Source organism: Diabrotica virgifera, chromosome 7 (genome assembly GCF_917563875.1).
Source record: "Diabrotica virgifera virgifera chromosome 7, PGI_DIABVI_V3a".
NCBI classification, from domain to species: domain Eukaryota; kingdom Metazoa; phylum Arthropoda; class Insecta; order Coleoptera; family Chrysomelidae; genus Diabrotica; species Diabrotica virgifera.
The window spans coordinates 63753489-63778727 of record NC_065449.1 but is presented as its reverse complement, the minus strand read 5'-3'; the positions used below and the strand labels follow the sequence as shown (position 1 = coordinate 63778727).

Sequence of the window (25239 nt, the reverse complement as noted above, 5' to 3'; positions counted from 1 at the left end):
AAGTAGTTAGCTGGTAAACTTTGTCAAGATATCCTGGCAATTGTTCACTTTCTACATCTCGTAAACTCACGGAATTTGTCGATTTCCTTATTACCTATTCATTGTAATGTCCGTCAAGTTCATCATCAAAATGGAATTTTTAATCCTGCTTTATACTAGCATAATAAAAGTTCCAGCCATAATGGCAGTTTCCATCCTCCCCAAGCTCTGCAACCAAGTTGACTTTTATAACCCCCATAAAACATCATAAAATAATTATGTGACCCATTACATTAACTCCCATCCTACCGGCATTACCTGGCTGAACGCACAGCCTCGGCCAGAACACAGAAACCCACACACCAGCATTTCCAAAAATAAATTCTCAAAACGAAATACCAACACTCCATATAACAAAATGGAATGCAAGGCTCCCTTTGCTGTGTATACCAAGAGTCGTACAACGTCGACAACGATCGTCTGACGTCAATAGCTTCACTATGGCACGATTGGCTAGGGGCGGAGCTTTTATCAGGCGGGTCGAAGAGTTTCGAACTAAAACAAGCTTCTTTAGTGTACCCAAAAGCATAAAAGAGCCAACACGCTGTCGCCAAAATCGCTAATTCTACCTCAAAATATAAATATTTTCGAAATTTAAAAGTGGTATCCTTTTTGTGTGTGTTTAAAGTGTCTACTGTGAAATTTTCGTGAAAATCGGAGTGCGATATCAGTATCAAACAGTCGGTTTTGTTGTAGAATATTTTAACATACAATATAATCTGTATGTAGGCGAAGCGATGTTGTCGGTTCGTTCGTAAAGCCATGTTGCCGGTTTCGAAGTGGCTTTAAAACACAATGTGTTATGGAACGACTGTCTGTGACAGTTGAATGCGCAAGATAAAGGTAACTTGATTTTTTTAAATTCAACGTTCAGTCGTTTTATTATAACTTCTCCAAATATAACTGTTTCTCCACTGATTATTTCGTGATCACAGCTTATGAGGCTTGGTTTATTTCAGCATTATTTACCAAATTATGTTTTACAACTGATAATGTATGGTTTTGCTTTTAAATTTTAATTGATATTGGTTATTTGAAATGAAAAAGCCGAAGTAACCTTGGATTTTTAAGCAAATATAAAACGAGTTTGGTATAAATGAAAGCGGACCTGCTTTTACCCATCATGTCAACAATACAAGGGTATTTACCTACTGTACTGAATGAGAAAAAACGGTCGTTCTTGTGTGTATGAACACTGAAGGGAAGAACTTTTGATCCCTTTATTCCTACCTACCTTCTCAAGTTCCAGAGCATAAAAATGTTTTACATATTTTTAGGTTACGTTCAATATCGTAGTGTATTTTTAGTGCATGTTATTCAGATTTAGATATTAGGCCTCGATAAACGGATAATTAAATTGAATGCTTCTTTTAATGGTGCAAAGAAAGGAGAAAGTAGTATCAATAGGATTTTAAGTCTTGTATGAGGTAGGTTATTTTTATTAAAGCAGTGAAATTCGTATAGAATAAAAAAATCAATGACCATTCTTTCTTAGACAGTTGTTTCAAATTAATGAAAACCAAATATTTACAAATATATTATGATGTCACGCTAACATACCTTCGAGATCGTCCACCTCTCTCTAACATTCACTCAAAAGCCGAAGCTTTGTCGATTCCACCGCTGACTTGTTTTTTTTTTAACATTTGTGATGGTTAAGTTTATCTCACTTAAATTATACGTTGTTCTCTTGTTTTATCCTCTTCTCTCTCGCGCTAAAGCCTTCGACCGCTGTCTATTTCTACGCATCAGCGCATAGCGTCGTCTCTCTCTGGCTTCGCTCTTCGGAGTTTTTGTCTCTGTTTAGTGAATTTCCGTGGTATACAAACTCACGCTACAGGCTTCGGTCGTAGTATTTCAATGTGCTGGGGAATTTGTTTCTCTCCTGTGCTTTGATGTGCCGTTCGTATTCTCTTTGTTTAATGACGATGGGGTGAAAAGTAAAAAATATTGCCAAGGGAATCGCTTCATGTTATGTCGACTGATGAATTCCGAAGCGAGGGGAGAAGCATCAGAGAGTCGTTTGTGCCCTGAGACCAGAACGAATTTTAACAATAAATGTTGGATGGTGTTTGTTAAAGAAATTTGATTAGCCATGCACGTTATTAGAATCTTTTGTGTATTTATTATTTTTGTATTTAATTTTAATATTGTTAACAAATCTTACAGTGTACATCCACATAACAAGCATGTAGATAATATTATGAAATATTGTATATACAGGGTGTAACAAAAATACAGGTCATAAATTTAATCACATATTCTGTGACCCAAAATAGTTCGATTGAACCTAACTTACCTTAGTACAAATGTGCATATAAAAAAAGTTACAGCCCTTTGAAGTTACAAAATAAAAATCAATTTTTTCCAATATATCGAAAACTATTAGAGATCTTTTATTGAAAATAGACATGTGGCATTCTTATGATAGTAGTATCTTAAGAAAAAATTATAGTGAAATTTGGACACCCCATAAAAATTTTATGGGGGTTTTGTTCCTTTATACCCCCCCAAACTTTTGTGTACGTTCCAATTTAATTATTTTTGTAGTACCATTAGCTAAACACAATATTTTAAAAACTTTTTTGCCTCTTAGTACTTTTTCCAAAAGTCAGTTTTTATCGAGATATTTTGAATATTTGTCAAATCCACCACATATTTGTATATGGCTAAGTACGATTATGGAGACTTGGTAATAATATGAAAATTTATTTACATTTAATATGATTTACATTTTTAGGTATATTTTGAACCATATTAAAAAAGAAGTAATATCTTGATAAAAAGTGCCTTCTCGAAAAAATACAAAGAGGCAAAAAAGTTTTAAAAACACTGTGTTTAACTAATGGTACCGCAGTAAAAGTTTAATTGGAACATACACAAACATTTGGGGGGTTTAAAGGAACAAAACCCCCATAAAATTTTTATGTAAACATATTAAAAAAGAAGCCGCAACTCGATAAAAACTGCCTTATCGAAAAAATACTAAGAGACAAAAAAGTTATAGAAATATTGAATTGAACTAATGGTACCACAATAATAATTTAATTGGAACGTACACAAAAGTTTGGGGGGTTTAAGGAAACAAAACCCCCATAAAACTTTTATGGGGTGCACAAATTTCACTATAATTCTTTTTTAAGATGTTACTGCCATAAGAATGCCACATGTCCATTTTCAATAAAAAATCTCTAATAGTTTTCGATATATTCGAAAAAATCGATTTTTATTTTGTAACTTCAAAGGGCTGTAACTTTTTTTATGTGCATATTTGTGCTAAGGTATTCTCCTTTTCATGAACATTTTTCAGTGCGTCACAAATTATAGAAAAAAAGGTAAGTCCGTGATAATACACATTTATGACATTTATTCTAACGTGACATTTTTGTTAAATCTGACAGTTGTCAAATTTTATTTTCAATTTGGAATAAAACCAAATCAATTGTGTCTATTGCATTTATAAAATGGTATTTTCTTTCATTTGTATAGTCTTATAAATTGTACAGATTATATTGATAATATTATTATCTTATTTAATAAATAATTATTTTTTGATTATGGCGCCATCTATCGACAACTAGAATAATCACCGAACTAGAATAATTACCAAAGTATTCAAAGACGTGCCTTTTTTTCTGTCACATACAATTTAATGCGTTAGAGAGAAATCGAAAAACTGTGACGCACTGAAAGATGATCATGAGAAAAAGAATAAATTAGGTTCATTCGAACTATTTTTGGTCTCAGAATATGTGATTTAGTTTATGACCTGTATTTTCGTTACACCCTGTAATACGTACAATAAATCAGAACAACTTTATTGTTATTGTTTATATCTTTTATCGTCATATATTAAAACGTACCTATATGTATTTTGTCTTGTCATGATCATTGTCTCTACAACTCTTGGTGGGTCTTGGCCTGTTCTAGCACCAGCTTCCATTCCTTCCTTTCCTTCGCATTGGTTTTTTAATTTCGTACTCTTAAGTCGTCTTCCACCTGGTCCTTAAATTGTGCTCTGGGCCTGCCTCTTTTCCTCATTCCAACCGGTATTTGGTTTTAGATGTGCTTTGATGGTTCATCTCGCTCATTCTCTCTAAGTGATCTAGCCACCACCGCCTGTCTATTTTGATGGACCTGTCACTACAGGTTCATTATACAGGCGGTAAAGCTCAAAATTATAGCGGCTACGCGTTAATCCGTTTTCCTGCACGCCTTTAGGTATAAATTCTGAGGATTTAACGTTCAAAACAGCCTAAACCCTCTACATCGCTTTTTATCATTCTCCACGTTTCTGACTAGTAATTGATAACGAGGTATTTGGGAAAAAATAAATAGATTTTTAAATACAGTACCCGCGACCGAGATGAAATACATGAGAAGAATAGCTGGAGCTACGAAGTTTCATAGATTCAGAAATGAAGATATAAGAAGAGAGCTGGAACAAGAACCGATAATGAGGAAGATCGAAAACAAACAATTAAGCTGGTTTGGACACATACAACGAATGGAGCAAAAGAGACTTACAAAGAAGGTACATGAAGCCAAAATAGGAAACAAAAGAAAAAAGGGAATGCCGAGGAAGACATGGATGGACCAGATCCAGGATATAGGTGAAAGGAGACACATGAGTATGAAGGATATGAAGAACCTGGCCAGCAATAGAAACGCTTGGAAGAAATGGATAAAAGGCGGAACCCGACATCCGACGCCTTGAAGGGCACTAAGGATTATGAGAAAGAAGAAGGAAATACAGTACCTAGCGATATACACCTTTTTGCATTGTGTTCAGGATGACGTAAGGAAATAACTCTACATTAGAAAAATGGGTGGAAATGCATAATTGCATTTTAAAGTGCATAAGATGCATCCAAAAGAGCACAAACATGTCAAAATCAGTATGTTAAGGGCCAGATTTTGTTATTCACTTTTTTTTGGGGGCACTGAGCACAAATACGCAATCAGAACCGATCCCCCGAAGTACCTGGTCCCAGGGGTACTGCTAAGGCACGTCCTCTGGAGTGTTTAGGATTTTCGGCACTAAATTTATGCAAACAGATTACTTAGAGGTTTTTAGATCGCTGAACACGAATACGTCATCAGAACCGACCTCCCGGAGCACCTGGTGCCCAGGGTCACTGCTGAGGCACGTGATCTGTTGGAATTTCGAGGGCTTTCGGCAGTAAATTGACACAAATAGATTACTCGGGTGCTTTTTGGGGTTAATGAAAACGAATACACGATCAGAACTGAATTCCGAAAACCCTTTAAATTCCAGATGACGAACATATCAGTCACATTGGGCACTAGATGCTACGAGGGTCGGTTCTGGTGTCGAATTCGTGTTCAGCAACTCCAAAAACCCTCCGAATAATCCGTTTGTATCAATTTAGTGCCGAAAACCCTCAAAACTCCAGAAAATGACGTGACGCTGGGCACCAGGTACTCCGGGGGTCGGTTCTGATGACGTATTTGTGTTCTGCGATCCGAAAAATCACTGAGTAGTCTATTCGCATCAATTTAGTACCAAAAACCCTTGAAATTTCAGATGACGTACCTTAGTAGTAACAGTAACCCTGGTACCTGTTGCATAGGGGGTCGGTTGTGATTGCCTATTCGTGTTCAGTGGCCCCAAAACCCCCGAAGAACAAAAGTTGGCCCTTAATATAATGATTTTGAAATGTTTATGCACTTTTTGATGCATGGAAATTACGCATTTCCACCTATTTTTCTATTGTAGACTTTTTCCTGACGTCACCCGGAACACAATGCAAAAATTTTAGTGAAATGCCCTCATATATTGCGTATATCAATATTTTCGTTGTTGTTATGACTATGTTTGATAGTTTCTTTAATCCATGGTATGATTATTTGCTAGATATAGGCAATATAGGTATGCCTACGTCTGTTGATTTCTGCAGTTGTTACTGTGTTACTTGACACACTGGTTGATTTGTGAGCCTAGATATTTGAACTCGCTTACTCCTTCCTTCCGCTTACTCCTTACCTCCTTCGAAAGTAGGTATATTATGTTCCAACCGTTAGATCTTCAAGTTTTGCTACTTGCCGTCATTTACTGTCACTTGCTGTTGCGTTTAGTAAATTTCAATTTCCGACTTATCGACTTATTTCGTATGCTTTAAATGATGACGCACGGGTAAAGATTCGCGGACTCAACTGTACCTTGCTTTACTAGTATATTAGTGTGGTAGTCCTATTCTTTTTTCTGCTGCTTCTAATTCCGTGAACGATTGGGCCGCCTTTCTTCTTGGTACTCAGATGGCATCCGCATACGCTAGTATTTGTACACTCATAAATAAGGGTTCCTCTTGTTGTTATTCCAGATTCTCTAATAACTTTCTCTAGGGCACTGTTGAATATAAGGCACGATAGGGTATCTCCCTGTCGAAGCTCTATTTGTGTCTGAAAAGTTCTTGGCACTCGTTCTGCACTCTAACCTTACATTCCACTGTTGAGAGGGTTGTTTTCACCTGTTTCACTAAGTGTATTGAAATATTGAATTCTATATGGCTTTGTGTAGTGCATTTCTGTTCACATTGTCTTAGGCACATCTAAAATCCACAAACAAATGGTATCAAATCCATACTCATATATTTTTTCCAAAGCTTGTCTTAGAAGGAATATTTGATGTATAGTTGTCTTTTCTTTACGAAACCCACACTGGTATGTGCCTATTATATTTTTACAAAATCCCAATAGTTGACCGTAACGAATGTAGGTCATTATTTTGTAGGTCACGTTTAGGAGGCTAATTCCTCTGTATATATCACAAATTGTTTGATCTCCTATCTTGTGAATATATACAATTATACCTACGTTCTGGTCTTCTGGTAGTTTTATTTGCTTCCAAATCAGGTCTACTAGCCCACTTATACGGCCATGCTTTCATTTTCAAAGCTCAGAAGGAATGCCATCTGCTCCAAGAACTTTGCTTTCTTTCAATTTTTGTATTGCTTTGATGATTACTTCCTCTGTTGGGATGTTATATTTCTCTCTTTCGTCGTCCATGCCTTCGAGCTGGATTTCTGCATCTTACAACCTCATCCCACTTCTTACTGAGTCTACCTTCAAAATTTTCTGCCCATCTTTCTTATCTGGTCCCGGTCACCAATGATTTCTCCTGTTCTGTTTCTAACATGATAGTCTAGGTTTGAATTCCTTTCTGTTCTGGTTAACCTTATGTGTTATACTTCTCTAGTTTTTACAGTTGGTTTTCTATATACTCTTTCTTCTTTCTTTCCAGTATTCGTTTTTTGTCTCGTATCAGTTATCTATACATACTCTTCTCCCTTCCTCTACTTGTCTCGTTCTTTGTCTTTGGAGCATTGTAATATGCTGGATTTTTTCTTTGCGTTGCTTGTGCACATTCCTCATCATACCAGTCCGACCTTATTTTTTCACTTTGTCTTCCAATCACTTCAGTTGCTACCTCTTCCAATATGGTTCTGCACTGCCTCCAATAGTTGTTAACACCTTCAACTATACCACCTGTACAGTCCTCTGGCTTACCTTTCAAACTTTTTTCAAATTTTTTAGCTATTGTAGAGTTTTTTACGTAGAGAACTGACATTCTCTGCATTGAATGTTTGGACTAGATAGTGGACTAGGTTTGCCCCACGTCTTGCACGTCTATTATGTCGATGAAATGTATTGGGTCGACCAGTACATGGTCGATTTGATTTTATTTGATTCCTATCAGGGGTTTCTTCATGTGCCCTTATGTAAGTATATGTTTGTACATAAAACACGTGCTGGCAACTACCATATTCATTAAGGCGGCTAAGTGTATCAGGCGAGTTTCGTTGTTCGACTCTTCATTGTAAACTGTGGTTTCCAGTGGTTGACGCGCATTCCCTCTCCTTACCTATTTTTGCATTAAAAGCTCCTATTAAGTATCTTTAGAAGAAGAAGACTTAAGAGCAATAAATGTTAAAGACTGGAAAGTTCAATGCAAGGACAGGAATAAATGGAAAAGAGTCACAACAGCAGCAAAGGCACACAGTGGGGTAATCCACCTAACTCCACAATAGGATTTTGAACGCCATGGCGTTAGATATAATCCCTAGGGATTGTAATGCTTAATGAATGAATGAATTAGTATCTTTACGTCATTTCTAGGACAACCATCTTATCTTGTTGGTAAACTATATGTACGTTTTTATGTAAGGATTTTACAACGTAGGTATCTAAAATTGGTTTATAAATACTTTGTAGAGACTCAACATTTAAGATAAACTAGCATTGTAAAATGTTATTTAGCTGAGTTACCAGCAAATATTAAATTATGATTAGAATTATTTTTACCCTTCTGTTCTAATCAAGGTTTTGCTTCCCTAATAATCCAGATGTTTACCTCTTGAATTTTAAAACTTTAAATTTAATAGATACCTGTCTCCCACCACCTGTCGTTTTGAGGGTTCCTCTGTATACTGTTTCGAAGAACTTGACTATCAGCATTTATAATGAGATATTATCGCAATATTAAATGGACTATGGGGACCTTAAGTTGTCTCTGGGCTATTTTGGTTCCAATATACACCTTATAAACTAAATCACTATCTGTATTTCTTGATCTTAATTAAACTTACAATATTGAGTATTATAGATAATAAGTATTCATAGAGATGTATATGTTTCATGAGTATTTTTAGGTCAGATACTTTACTTCATCTCATTTATGATACGAAAATCCTTGTTCAATTTAGTTCAACATCATAAGCCGGGGATACACATGCGTGTTACTAGCACAATGACATACCAGTAACTAGCAAAAGCAAGCGCCGTATCCAAACTGACAAGTGTGCCCGTTTACTAGCATGCTAGCTACTCGCAAGCAATTTGATTTTTCATGTCAGTAAGTCAGTAGCGTGCTGTTTGATGCAATGCGCATGCGTGGAGAGTGGCACAGGTATAAGAGAACGCACGTGACAGCTACTGGTATGCTCGTAGCATACATGGCAATTCGCACTTTCGATACCGCTGCTCTAACTAAAGAGGTAGCAGAAGTGCAGTTAAGCCAAGCTCTCAAATTGTTTAACCAGGAAATGCGTCTTCTTCCATGACTCTTTCTCATTGACATATTAAGCGTAGACTCGGCATACTCACCAAAAAAGCGTAACACGGAAACAGCATGGAAACCGTCGATCGGTGGTCTATCTATCTCTTTTAACCAAATGATCCCGCGCATGTGACTGACAAAGATGGCTAGACCACTCAATCCTATGTCGACGTTACACCTCGATGCATTGAGTGGCATATTCCTAGCCAAGTATATCCTTAACATGTCTCCACTCAACGAAAAAGGTACGTAATATCAATAAAAATGTTAATTCAGACAACAAACGCAATACTTAAAATTTGTCCAATCCTTGGTTTTATTGGAACAACAAAGCGATGTTCATCAATTCATTATTTTCGTTAGTTGAGCCAATGTATTACGTTTATTGAATGGATGAACATTCATTATGTATACCATAATATCACTTTATAAAAATTACGAACTCTGTTCATCGAGTCAACAAACACTATTCATTGAAACAACAACGTCGTTAATCGACCGACGAAGACTATTCATTGTGTCAATAACAGTGTTATTTCTTCTAACGTATTTCGTTTATTTCTACAATTATTTCCGTTTATTCTTACAATTAATTCCGTTCATTCCCACAATAAATACGGTTATTCTTACAAGCAATTCCATTCATTCTTACAATCAGTTTCGTTCATTCCTACTATGAACGTATTTTATATTAATAATTACTGAATGCATTAGCCGAATGTAAGATATTGATTAATAATAATGTTTTAAATCTCCCTTTTTTGTCCTAAACCTAATGGACTTTACACTGTGTGGTTTCTCATAATATGAAAATCCTATTATGATTTCACTTATACAGTGCGCTGGAATGTGTTACACTCCCCCACCCCCCCTTATTAACTTATTTATTTTTAGCACATAAGCAAAACGCTCGGACAGGTCGATTTTTAAAATAATCAAATTATATTATAACATCAATGTTTCGAACTTTACACGATCCCTCTTCAGGTGACAGGCATAACTTTGATTTTTTAAATGGGAAAGTACATCTTGTGACAGCTCATTTAAAAGCGTTTGAAATAGTGATTCCAAAAATGTATGTGCAAAATTTCGATCGAATTCTTTTTAAACGCATTCATTTTTTTTTTGGAATCCTGAGAAAACTAATAAGTATTTTTGAAAAATTTAAACGCAGTATAAAAGATTACATTATTACCGAGGGCTGAAAGTCCCTTAGAATAAACAAAAAGTTTCTTTTGAATGATATATTTGAAATTAAAAATCATACTAAATTTTCTCTTTTTCACCCCTGTGACATTAAAATAATCATTATAGAAATTCTCAAGCACTTCAGTCCCTCGATAATACCGTAATATTTTATTCTGCGTTTAAATTTTCAAAAATACCAATTAGTTTTCTCAGGATTCGAAAAAAATTTAAAAAGAATTCGACCGAAATTTCACAATAATAGACACACGAAAACTTCCTTCTACTACGGACTACACTTGGAAACGAAATGAAATCATTATTCGGCACTTCGGCGGAGGTAAGAGCATTGTTTAACAAATAATTCTTTTTTAAACAATGGTAACACAGAAAAGCTAGGGGTATCACGATAAGGAAAAGCCGTTACATTTCAAATGGTCAAGCAAAACATTTATTGCCTCAACAACTACGTTTATTGTCACCATGCACGCATTGATTGTGGATATTAAACGCAGTAGTAGATTGATTAATGCATTCGTTGTCACAACAATCAGTTTACGTCTATACCATAATCATATATTACTCTATATTAACAACATTTGTACATTGTTTTAATGAAATCTGTACGTTGTCACGATAAACCAAGGTAATTGCTTGTCATCTACGAAATCAAGAAAGTGAGTTGCTGCCAGAATTAACATTATTTATTAAATATACGAAACTAAGTTATTGGCAGAATAAATTGAGTGTTATTGATTAATGTACCTACTCTAGTTATTTTCACAATTATTATTCAATCATTGTGACAATAACCAAATATATTCGTCAATGTCTAAAAGTTCGTTGAAACAAAAAATTTAATTGTTGTTACAACGAAATACTATTCAATAATCACTGTTAATCAATATTACGAACTCAATTTTTTTGAGTGTCTGCTCTTTCTACCCTGTATTCTTCTTTGTATGTTCAATTGCAACAAGTAGTCCCAGATACTGCAGTTTTATACGTTTGATGGTAAACACAATCTCCGATTCCTTCATCGTTCTTTCTAGAACTTCCTTGTTCGTGATCCTTGCTATCCAGGGTATTCTAAGTATTCTTCTATAGAGCCACATCTCAAACGCTTCAAGTTTTTTAATAGTGGCCTTTGTAAGCGTCCATGCCTCCGCTCCGTACAATAATATAGAGACAACATAACATCTCAAATGTCTAATTTTTGTATCTAGGAATATGTTGTGGCTTTTGAACATGGCGCTCATTTTGTTAAAACCCGTTCTTGCCTTTCCTATGCGGCATTTTATTTCCTGTACGTTGTTCCACTGCTCATAAAAAGTGGAAAAACATTAAAAACAGAAGATGTAAATATAAAACAAACACGAACATTCCAATACTTAGGAGTAGAATAGAACACTAAGACACTAGGCAAACCATTCCAAAAAATATAGCAGTTATTAGTTACATTTAAGTCGTTTTTGTATTGTAATGTATTGTCGCCCTACACCACTATGTGGTGACGGAGTTTTTTGAAAATATATACATATTACTATAAATTACAACTATAAACTCACAGAGAACTAAAATTATATTAAAAAGTACCTGTAGAAGAGGGAGTTCCTAGATAGAGATAAACTGCATAATCTGACTGACTGTCCAATCGGTGAACTATTGACTACTTCTGTCATTTTTTATATTCTCAGTAAATGATTTTAATAATAAAATTACCATTCCTTGTAGTAATCTGGAAGTGGTGATAATAGCATTTGTAATAGGCCGGTGAAGGCATTGTGGAAATTACATTCTCTTTATTACACATAAAACCAGTTTAAGTAGTGATAAAATTACATAATTAACATATTAAGAACGACGAATAAATTACACCAATGACACAACATCGCATTTAAACAGTAGATAGAAGTGGGAGCGTCCATTAATTATATTTAGTCGGAGAGGGTCCATGGTCCGAATATGATTAGCATAACAAAACTATTTAGATTTATGAAGGATCAGCAACCTCGTGCTATTGACGTTTAAATCTTTAAATTATGACAAGATTTAAAAATCACCACAAGATAAATTATGTGAATGTGAAATATTCTTAATGCCGTTATCTATTAATGGATTCGTTTGATCACAGCATCACATTGTGTAGTCGAAAAAATATAAATTTATTTGTTTACGACAAATAATATACCAGATTATCATTTGTTATTGCTAATATGGTTGAAAAAACATCTTTATGATAACAACTCCCAAATACCCAATAAAATTATAGTGAAATGTGTGTACCCCATAAAAATTTTATGGGGGTTTTGTTCCCTTAACCCCCCCCCCCCAAACTTTTGTGTACGTTCCAATTAAATTATCATTGTGGCACAATTAGTTAAACACAATGTTTTTAAAACTTTTTTGCCTCTTAGTACTTTTTCGAAAAGTTAGTTTTTTTTTAGATATTTTGAATATTTTGTCAATGCACCACATATTTGTGTACTGTTAAGTACGATTTTAGAGACTTGGTAATAATATGAAAATTTATTTATAAATTACAGTTTGAGGTATACTTTGAATCATATTAAAAAAGAAGCCAGATCTCGATAAAAGGTGCCTTATCTGAAAAATACTAAGATGCAAAAAAGTTTTAAAACACTGTGTTTAACTAATGGTACAGCAATAATAGTTTAATTGGAACGTACATAAACATTTGGATGGTTTAAAGGCACAAAACCCCCATAAAATTTTTATGTAAACATATTAAAAAAGAAGCCGCATCTCGATTAAAACTGGTTTATCGAAAAAGTACTCAGAGGCAAAAAAGTTTTAAAAACATTGTGTTTAACTAATGGTACTACAAAAATAATTTAATTGGGACACACATAAAAGTTTGGGGGATTTAAGGGAACAAAACCCCCATAAAATGTTTATGGGCTGCACAAATTTCAATATAATTTCTTTTTAGGATGTTCATGCCATAAGAATGCCACATGTCCATTTTCATTAAAAAATCTCTAATAGTTTTCGATATATCGGAAAAGATCGATTTTCATTTTGTAACTTCAAAGGGCTGTAACTTTTTGTGTGTACATATTTGTACTAAGGTAAGTTAGGTTCAATCGAACTATTTTTGGTCCCAGAATATGTGATTTAATTTATGACCTGTATTTTTGTTACACCCTGTATAAATAAAATTTGTTTCCTATGCTACAACACTAATAAATATAAAGCTTTCCTATTTTAACTCATCTATCAAAAAATCTGTACATACTTCCTGTTTTGACATATGGAGCTCAAACATGGACACTGACAAGAAATAACATGGATAGGGTATTAAAAACACAAAGGGCCATGTAAAGAAAAATGCTGCAAGTAAATTTGAAGAAAAGAAGCGAATGGATAAGAAAAATCACTAAGGTCAAAGATGTAAATGAAAAAAAAAAGCAGAATCAAGAAAAATAAAAAAATCAGCGATAAAATTGGCAGTCCCTGATGCTCCTACAATCGAACCATTTTTCTTATGAATTTTACTTTATAAAGTAAATAGACCACTCCGAAAAATTGAATCTGTATTGATTACATGTATTTATTATTTTATTTAGGTAATTAATTACGTACTATTTCTTTACTTGAACTTTTCCCCAATTTCAGAAAATCATAGTTCAAATGTTTATTACGTCGGTATGCCAGCTTTTGCTTACATAATAGCTTTAACTGGGTCATACACACCTCCTATAATTTTCAATAAGAACGTAATTACGAACGAATCAATATTAGAATAAAAGAGCAGATATAAGCTCTTACTTTAATTGAGGGGTTTGTTATGAAATGAACTTAACAGAATCGATAATCGCAATCAGGAAATTGACGTGACAAACAGCATACTAAAGGATGAAATATGACTACCGAATGATGTAGTTGCTGAAAGTTACAAGATATTTCATTTAAGAGGATCGGAACGTATTTTCGGCTGCAATGCTATTCAAATGGGGATTCATTTTTTTCAAATCCTGAGAAAACTAATAAGTATTTTGGAAAAATTTAAACGCAGAATGAAAGATTACGTTATTAGCGAGGGCCGAAAGTCCCTGAGAACTTCTACAATGTTTATTTTAATAAGTTACAGGGGTGAAAAAACTAAGAGAAAATTTAGTGTGATTTTTAAATTCAAATATCTCATTCAAAATAAACTTTTTATTTATTCTAAGGGACTTTCGGCCCTCGGTAATAATTTAGTCTTTCATTCTGCGTTTAAATTTTTCAAAAATATTTATTGGTTTTTTCAGGATTTGAAAAAAATGAACACAATGCCGTGGTAATATTTTCCAAATCTGTCTTTGTCTTACAACGCACTCAACCGAATATAATATTGTCAGCATATATTGTCAGTCAGACACTGACAATCAGTGACAATTTTAAATATTTGACATTGCATCGGGAATATTTTGAGAAATTGATTAAATATTATTGATATATAGTGTATTTGATAAATAATTGATTTAAGACGTGAACTTAATAAAAAGTTATTTATTGTGTATTATTTGTGAAAGATCCAAGCAGAGAATACATCAGATATATCCTGTGATCCAAGTATTTTGTTGTTAGAGATGTTCAAAATTGTAAGCGTTCCAAAATAACAACATATTATTAAAAAATCACTTTAACACTTTTCCTCTTTTCTCGATTGATTATTAGTTTTTGTTGTACAAATAAATTATTACAATCACTGAAAACATAGTTAGTGAAAAAATTATCACATTTATTAACTGAATTAATAATTTGCAATTATAAAAATAACAGTTATCCAAGAACATTCAAAAGCCATCTCTTTAAATTAATTATGACATTTTCAAGTAGAATGACATTCTAGTAATGTTTACATATCCACACCAGTGTGAATTTTACTACACGTAATTTGCCGTGTAAAGACAGAAAAAGTAGGGATACACGTAAAATATTTGCGAATTATGTACCCATAGCCTTAAACATTTAGAATATTAGCGTAAGATAATAGAGATTATTAATAAATGTATAAAATATAAGTTTAATAATGTAGCAATAAAACATAAAGGCAGGAATAAGGCAAAATACAAAGAAATACTAAAATTAATAATAAAGAAAATAAAAGAGGCCAAATCCACCTGGCTGACAAATCAATGCAATGAAATAGAGGAATATTCTAAAAAACATGATAGCTTTAATATGCATAAGAAAATAAAGGAAATCACAAATACACAGCGAAAAAAGAAAGATGGCCTTCTTAAAGACATAAATGGAAAAATTATTATAGAAGTCAAAGAGAAATTAAAAAAGTGGAAGGCGTACATAACAGATCTGTTTGAGGATAATAGACAAGAACCGGAAGAAATCGATAGCGAAACGGGACCAGAGATCATAATGGAGGAAATCGAACAAGCAATACGAAACGCAAAAAACGGAAAAACTGTAGGTCCAGACGAAATACCTGCAGAATTACTGAAATGTCTAGACGATGAAACTCTTCCTTCTTCCTTTTTTTATGGGTTTCGATTATGCAATACGCTATCATTTACCCAGTACATGTATGTAGGTTATGCGAGTCTTGCTCGAAACAATATGCACAACCTACGTTTTTATCCTTACAAATAATATATATAACTTTTCTTCAAATATCCATTATTCCATTTAACTAAGAACAAACACATTAGCCATCATGCTCGAAAATAATTCTTCCTTAATAAAGCTAAACTGCCATAATTGTACTACAATAACTATTACAGACAACACTAAGCTACTTCACTTTCACGAATTATAACTAAAAATTAACTTTTCTTTAGGGATTATTTAGATAACTTCAAATAAATTTTTCATTCTACATAAAACATCCTTCGGCGGCCATTGCCGCCGAAGCCCCCGACGATGAAACTCTACCTGTACTACTGGATCTGTTTAATGAAGTATATAAAACCGGAAAAATACCTCAGGAATGGTTGGTGTCCACTTTTGTAACAATACCAAAAACAATATATGCCAAAAATTGTTCAGACTATAGGACAATATCACTGATAAGCCATACCCTCAAAATATTTCTAAAGGTGATTCATGGAAGATTATACAGAAAGCTAGAAAATGATATTTGATATGGATGATACCCAATTTGGGTTCCGCAAAGGACTTGGAACAAGAGAGGCATTGTTTGCATTTAATGTCCTCTCTCAAAGATGCTTAGATATGAACCTGAATATTTATTCCTGTTTCATCGAATTCGAAAAAGCGTTCGACAGAGTCCGACATGAAAAACTAATAGAATTATTGAAAAACAGAGATATAGACAGACGAGACTTACGAATTATCATTAATCTGTATTGGAATCAAAAGGCCAATATAAAGATAGACGAACAAGAGTCCGAGAATATTGATATAAAGAGAGGGGTAAGACAGGATTGTGTACTGTCGCCGCTACTGTTTAACGTGTACAGTGAAGCCATATTTCAGGAAGCGATAGCGGAACTAAGTGATGGAATCTCTATAAACGGAAGAACAGTAAATGGACATAAGATTCGCTGATGACACCGTTATAATGGCAGACACCCTTGAGTCGCTACAAGAATTGTTAAATAGAATTAACGATTATTGCATTCGATATGGACTCAAAATAAACAAGAAAAAACCTAAATTTATGATTTTGTCTCAAAAACACAACATGGAAATGAAAGGTTAATACTAGAGCAAACCCAAATAGAAAAAGTAAAGACATACAAATATCTGGGAACCTGGGTTGATGACAAAAATGACCAAAGCAAAGAAATTAAAGTCCGAATTGAAACTGCAAGGCAAGCATTTATAAAAATGAAGACACTGCTTACAAACAAAGACCTTCAGTTGCCTCTCAGATTGAGGGCTCTAAGATGCTACATATTTTGAATGGAAGCTTGGACATTGAAAAGGCAACATATAAGAAAAATAGTAGCGTTCGAAATGTGGTGTTACAGAAGAATGTTAACAATTCAGTGGGTTCAAAGGATTACCAATGTTGAAGTGCTACGACGTTTAAGTAAGGAGTTAGAAATTATTAACAGTATAAAAACAAGAAAACTAGAATATTTGGGTCACATTACCAGAGGAGAGAAATATGAGCTGCTGAGAGTTATTATGCAAGGAAGGATCCAAGGAAAAAGAAGCATAGGAAGAAGACGCATCTCCTGGCTGAGGAACCTTAGAGAATGGTTTAACTGTAGTTCATTACAACTGTTCAGAGCAGCAGCCAACAAAGTGACCATAGCCATTATGATATCCAACCTCCGCTAGGAGATGGAACTTTAAGAAGAAGAAGAATGTAGCAATGTAGCTATGTATGTAGAAAAGACAAAAAGGAAAACAAACAAACAATACCGCTATCCTTCTTCTTATTTTATATAATATAGACAGTACCTACTGCGTGTTTTTCTTCAACGGTACCTTTTATTCTTCCCCTAAATTGTCGTTTCATCTTTTCTTTGGGTGTCCTATACTTCTTTTATCTAACGGTGACTTGTCCCTAGCTATTCTTGATTCCCTAGCTATCCTTGATTCAAACATCGTGCTTATGTGTTGATTCCACTCTTCTTTTCTGGTCTTTACCCAGATATTTATATTGTCTATTGTCTACCCCATGTATGGGTCCGATTTCCTCACTTCTTACCCTGTCCTGTAGTCCTTTTCCAGCAATCCTTCTTAACATCTTCATTTCGTTGGTGTCCAGATGTCTTTGTGTTTTTTCTTGTGTCTGGTCTTGTTTCGACCGTGTAAGTCATAACTTCTTCTTCTTCTTTTTATGTAGACATGACTGTGTCTGTTTTTCAATGTGCCTCCAGTAAGTTGTCATTCCATATTTTTCGTGGTCTTCCCACTGATCGTCTTCCTATTGGGGAACCGTATATCGCCATCCTTACTACTCTATTTGTTGTCATTCGGCTTATTTGCCATTCTATTTTTCTGTTTTTCACCCAGTTATTAATGTTGTCCACCTTGCATCTCCGTTGTATATCTGCACTTTTAGCTCTATCCCACAGTGTCTTACCATCGATTTTTCGCAGTGTTTTCATCTCATACTTTATAAGTCATGACTGACCTATATAATATAACTGACATAATATTATATTCGGGTATTTGTTTCCACTCTTAGGTGTTTGTTTTACCAAATTGTGTCGTTTAGGCATCCGGCCGTTCTACTGGCTTAAATTATTTGGTCTTTTACCACTTCTTCGATATTGTTGTCAGCTGATAGATTAATTTCTAGATATTTGAAAGTTGTTGCTTGTTGTATAATGTTATTGTGTAAGTCCAATTTGCATCTTACTGGTTCTTTGGCTTTTACTAAGCTTTTTATTTTTGGGTCTGATATTTTCATATTCATTTCTTTTGCGTTGATGTTGAATTCTTGCAGTAATCTTTGTAGGTCGTCTTCGCACTCTGCTACTTACACGGTATCATCAGCGTAACCGTGTATTTTTATCTCTCTATCGCCTACTGTGTACTCTCTTTTTTCTTCTTTTGTTTTATCATTGCATCCAACACTATGTATGTTAAACAGTAGAGGACTTAGTGAATCTCCTAGCCTGACTCCTGTGTTTGCTTCTGTGGGTTCTGTTATTATTCCATTGACTTTCATTTCTATTTTATTTCTTCCATATATGTTTTCTATCAGTTTTATGATATCCAGTGGTAACTTTTTGTCATATAGTAGGTATATCACATCTTTTAATTGTATTTTCTATCGAACACAAAACTGCAACTTGCATTTTCTTATCACAAAACTGCATCGTTACATGATCTTCCACTTCCAAATTCTTATTGTTCATCCGATATATTTATGCACTCCATTATTTTCTCCATTCGGCATTCATCTTGATAAACTACTTACTTGGAGAAACCACATCTTCAATAAACGAAAACAACTTAGATTAAAATTGAGACAACTTTACTGGCTACTTGGAAGAAGATCTGGACGGTCTCTGAAGGTCTATATAAAGTAATTATTCTAACTAAACACATCTAGACTTATGGCATTCAACTATAGGTATGTGCAAGCGAATTCAATATTGAAATCTTGCAGAGGTTCCGATCGAAGGTCCTATATGGTCCTCGCACCATACTATGTCCTTTAACGAAGTCATACATCGTGATCTTTCAGTGAGGTTTGTGTGCGAAGAAATAAAAAGGGTAGTGGTATTTAAAGAGGTTTAAATGAGAAAACTTAAGAGGCACGAACCCTTTTGACTTACCACATAGATTGAATGTAAATTGTTTAGAATAGAAGAAATTTTTTAATATTAATTTTAATTAAATTCCAAACAGGACAGGTTGCAATTTACTTGAAAAATAAAAACATGGAAGATTACGGTGAACTAGTGATATACTTTATCACTAGAACTAGTGATATACTTTATCACTAGTATAGTAAGATAATGGGTAAAAGACCTCTAGAATCTAGATCAATGTGCGAAGGAAAGTTGTACATCCAGATCATCTACAGAACAGTAGCAGAAGTAATGAAAATCCCGATAACAAAATACTTTCCCCACTCCCACTCTCGATAAATATATGTATTGTTTATTGTTTTACACGTCTTTTTATTTAATTTATATTTAATTATTCTATTTATGGTTTAGATAGAAATAAAAATTGAAATCCATAATTAAAATTAATACCAGTTGATCATTATTCACTTAGCACAATAATCTTGGACAGTAAATACCGGATATTATTAAGTAGCCGAATGCAATATTACAACCAAGCATCCTATCAATATTACAAAGGGCTTTTGTTAAGATTTTATAACATGATTGATGTAATTGTCCAAAATCCTACATAAATAATTTTAGAAACAAACACACACTGTCACACACATAAATAAATCGACACGTGACCGACCAATCGATGAATAACGTTAGGTATTGTTTCCAATACACGTGAACAGGGTTGCAGAAATGGCGAGAGGAGGCGCATCAGTACGCTTTATCAGTAAGGTCGCGGTTTTTATTATGTAATTCATTTGTTTCTTAAATTAAATACATATACATACAGAGTGAGTTTTATGTATGGAAACACTCAATTATCTCGAAAACGGCGTGCACGATTTTTATAGATTTTGGTAGGTAGGGGTTTTCTAATGCGTTCGATATTATAGTGCTAATTACATTGTTGTAAGATCTTCTGTATTTCTGCAAATCTAATGAACTTTCTTATTTCAAATGGAACATCCTATATATTTTTTGCGTTTTAAAGTCCTTAAGAAATGCTGAATATTTTTCATGTTATATTCCCTATACCTAAATGCCATAATTTCTGAGTTATTGCTACATTTATTTAAATTTTTTTTTAATTTAAACAAATTATAAAAATCAATTTTCTCGGCCCAGGTGGATTTTAGGTTCTTTGGATCATTGAAAACAAAAAAGGTCTTTTATAATTTTTCTCTAAAGTTAATCGTTTTCGAGTAATAAACAATTTAAAACTGAAAAAAATCGAATAATGACGATTTTTAAGGTTCTAAAACACAAGTAAAAAATATAATTTTTGAAATTATAAAGTACCTAAATTCAAGCCCAACTCTTCTTCTGATAGCTTGCCATAAGATTTTTTGTCTTTTTTTATTCTAAAACATTGATTTTTAATTTTTAATGAAGTGCATATGAGAGGACGGGCGATCGGGCTGCATTAACATTTAAAATAACAATGTTTTAAAATGAAACAATCTTAAATTACTTATCGGTATCTGATAAAATAAGGCTTGAGGTTGAATTTGGGTACTTCGCAGTTTCAAAAATAAAATTGTTTATTTGTGTTCTTGAACCTTGAAAATCGTCATTATTCGATTTTTTTCAGTTTTAAATTTTTTATAACTCGGAAACGATTAATTTTAGAGAAAAATTATAAAAGATACTTTTTGTTCCCCATGATCCAAACAACCTAAAATAGTGTTTACCCGGGTCAAAAAAATTTATTTTTATAATTTGTTTAATTTTTTTTTTTAAATAAATGTATCAATAACTTCGAAATTATGGTATTTAGGTATAGGGCATATAACATGAAAAATTATCAGTATTTCTTAGGGACTTCAAAACACAAAAAATATACAGGGTGTTCCATTTGAAATAAGAAAGTTCATTAGATTTCCAGAAAAACGGAAAATATGACAACAATGTAATTAGCACTATAATATCGGCCGCATTAGAAGACCCATACCTACGAAAATCTATAAAAATCGTGTAAGCCGTTTTTGAGATAATTAAGTGTTTCCATACATAAAACTCACTCGTATGTATATCTGAAAAATGCCATGAATTATTTAAGTAGATGAAATAGAAGACGAATTGAAGTACTCTAACACTTTTGGTCGTGGGATTTTTGTACTAGACTCTGTTCTTCCATTAAAATATGTACACCAAAAAGTCCTGTGCTCTTAATACTCCAGGGAAATAAACTAGAAATAGACCATGTTCAGGACACTCAAAGCTCCAGGTAGCTGACTACTTTTTTAGGTATTGTAGACCTATAGAAAGAAAACCTACCTGTTTGCTGCTTAGAGTTCGCGTCCGTTTTTAATTATTAACAATTTAGTGCAAAAATCGCGATTTTTTCTATTTTTTGCACCCCATTGAAAAGTTAAACAATTGACATAAAACTACAAAATTAAATTTTTTAGAACATTGAAAAACCTTCAAAATGCCGATTTTTGAAAGTTAAAAAGTTAATTTGTTCTTACGCAAACTGTAAAATAAGTTAAAATCGTTATTTGTTAATAACTTTTACTAAAACTGCTTTAGAACTTTAGTGTTTCACCTAAAGTTGGGTATTGGGGTACTTAACAAACCCTCAAAATTTGAGACCGATCCATTAATTAGTTTAAAAGTTGAGACAGACAATAATGAAGATAGGGCAATCTGCTTATGGCAAATGAAAGTAGAAAAGTGATACTATCAAAATGTACTAAAAAAATATATAAAAATTATCAAGTCAAAAATCCTAATGCCAAATTTTTGAAATTTTGTAGTTTATTAACATTTATAATAACTTTAAAAATATTGGTCGTAGAAAAAATCATTTTACGTATTCGAAAAGTTGCTATTTTACACGAATTTTTAAAAATGTAGTTCAATTGGTGACCAGTCGTGGACAGTGAAGGGGGAGCTGGGAGCCGACAAATGCACGAGTTCAAAAACTCAAAAAAGGAAACTTAAAATTCCTACGTACTATCATTTTCTATATCACGGGATCTACTTGAAAAATTTTTTAAACGTTTTTTTTTTATTTTTTTTCCTAAATTTATTTTTTTTTGCATAGAACAAAGTTTTTTTAGCTTTTTTGGATTATTCCAAACAAAAAAGGTCTTTAGTGACTTTTCTCTAAAGTTGATAGTTTTTGACATATAAGCGATTAAAAATTGAAAAATTGCGAAATCGGCCATTTTTAACCTTCAAAAACTATGTGAAAAACTTAAAATTTGAATGTTGCCAAGGTAGGTAGATATTCTTTAAACATCGATTGATGAAATCCCGAAGAGTTTTTTGCAATAAAGTATTCAAAACTCCTTTGTTTTTAATTTCTAATCACGCGTGCGCGACACTATTTTCCACCGTTGCATGTGTATTAGAGCGGAGTAATTTATATGACAAAAAAAAAGTCATCGGGTCACAATCAGTTTCTGATTCTACAATGAATTCTGTGAAAAAAAAACTTTACACCATAGGTATCTGATGAATTTCGAGGCGCCACATTTTTCATTTTAGTTTTGAGGTACATCAGAACTCGTCATTTTACGACTTCTGATGTACATTGAGGTTGATTGTGGACAAAATTTCAACTTTTTTTATTACGGAAAAGTTTATTTTAGTAGATTTTGAGACGAGGAATCCATTTTTAATATCTATTTTTACCAAAATTACTCACCAGGGGGCGCTACAATGCAATTTTGTGAACGTCAGAAGTTGTCATTTTATGACTACTGATGTTCATTGCGGTTAATTGTGGACAAGTTTTAAACTTTGTTTACGGAAAAGAGAATTTTAGTATTTCTTGAGACGAGAAATTTAAATTTAATATGTTTTTCTACCAAAAACACTCAATAGGGGGCGCTACAATACAATTATATGAATATTAGAAATTGTCATTTTATGACTTCTGATCTACATTGCAGTTGATTGTGGACAAACTTTAAACTTTTTTTTACGGAAAAGTGTATTTTAGTAGCTTTTGAGACGAGGAATCCATTTTTGTTATCTATTTGCACCAAAACCACCCACCAGGGGGCGCTACATTGCAATTTTATAATTATCAGAAGTTGTCATTTTATGACTTCTGATGTACATGGCGTTTGATTGTGGACAAATTTTAAACATTTTTTACGCAAAAGTGTATTTTAGTAGTTTTTGAGACGAGCAATCCATTTTTGATATGTATTTCTACCAAAAACACTCACCAGGGGGCGCTACAATGCAATTTTATGAGCATCAGAAGTTGTCATTTTATGACTACTGATGTAGATTGCGGGTGATTGTGTACAAATTTTAAACATTTTTTTACGAAAAAGTGTATTTTAGTAGTTTTTGAGACGATTAATCCATTTTTGATATGTATTTCTACCAAAAACACTCACCAGGGGGCGCTACAATGCAATTTTATGAACATCAGAAGTTGTCATTTTCTGATTACTGATGTAGATTGCGGGTGATTGTGTACAAATTTTAAACATTTTTTTACGAAAAAGTGTATTTTAGTAGTTTTTGAGACCAGGAATTCATTTTTTTATCTATTTGTACCAAAAATACTCACCAGGGGGAGCTACAGCGCAATTTGCGTCATTTTGTGAGTAAAGCAATGTTAATATTATTATTTTTTCTTTTATTTTTATTTGGTAGATATTAATTTTGTGTTATTAAAAATATTTAACATTAACTTGATAATTATAAAATTTAAAAAAATTAATAATTCTGTTAATGAAATTAATTAAAATATAATAATTAACTAGACCTTAAGCAATTACTTTTATATTAGGTAGGGGAGCCCAAGCGGGGATTTCTGCAGTTACTCGAGCACATTAGAATATCACATGGGGAGAAACATTGTACCCTGTAAATGTACCCCTACCATAATATATATTATATGGACTGTAACTACAGGGGATTTCGTTAAGGGGGGTCCGAAAGAATTTATCCTTAGAAAATCTCGAAATCATCAGATTAAGGTAAGGTAAGTTAAGTACATGCAGTATATTTAAAAAAATCTTGCGATTTGAGCAGATCCGTAAGGAAATGGATGAGTCACAAAGTTTTACAACTTTGATCGTCGGAAATGAACGTCAGATCGAAAAACTGAAAACTACGTGTTCAATATGTTTCACAAATCTATCAAATGATACCAAACACGACACCCCACGGACAGAGGTGGAGTGTAGGTAACTTTAAAATTTTAAATAGGAACCCCGCGATAATTCGCGAAATGAATATGAGATCAAAAAACTAAAGAATATGTGTTCAATATTTTTTAAAGATGTATCAAATGACATCAAACACGACCACCCACGGTGGTGGGGTGGGGGGTTACTTTAAAACCTTAAAATAGGATTCCCCATTTTTTTATTGCAGATTTGGATTTCTTAGGTAAAAATAAGTAACTTTTATTCGAGACATTTTTTCGAATTATGGATAGATGGCACTGTAATCGGAAAAAATGATTTTTGAAATTTAAACTAAAAAATGGAAAGTCTCCAGTAAAATGGAAAACTTGACTTAAGTTTTTTTGGTTTTCGGACTTAATTTTCACAATCCAATAGGTCTCCATAACGCTCGAGTAAGTGCCAATTTAGCACACCTGTCTCCCCTACTAATACGAACGTATTACATACTAAAAATACATACAGTTAATTCCAAACCCTTCTTTCAGTGCGTCAACGATAAAATGTCGAAATATGACAATTGTAACTAACCTAG

General features: G+C 33.3%; 1 protein-coding gene across 1 annotated transcript in view; it reads left to right on the top strand.

Moving 5' to 3' along the window:
* The first annotated feature begins 570 nt into the window (after positions 1-570).
* LOC114329836 (protein suppressor 2 of zeste-like) overlaps positions 571-25239 on the top strand; it is a 231065-nt gene continuing 206396 nt past the window's right edge. Inside the window, exon 1 of the mRNA XM_028279094.2 lies at positions 571-882. Within this exon, the coding sequence (XP_028134895.1) occupies positions 868-882 (15 nt within the window). The 5' untranslated portion in view covers positions 571-867. The remainder of the gene's footprint in view (positions 883-25239) is intronic.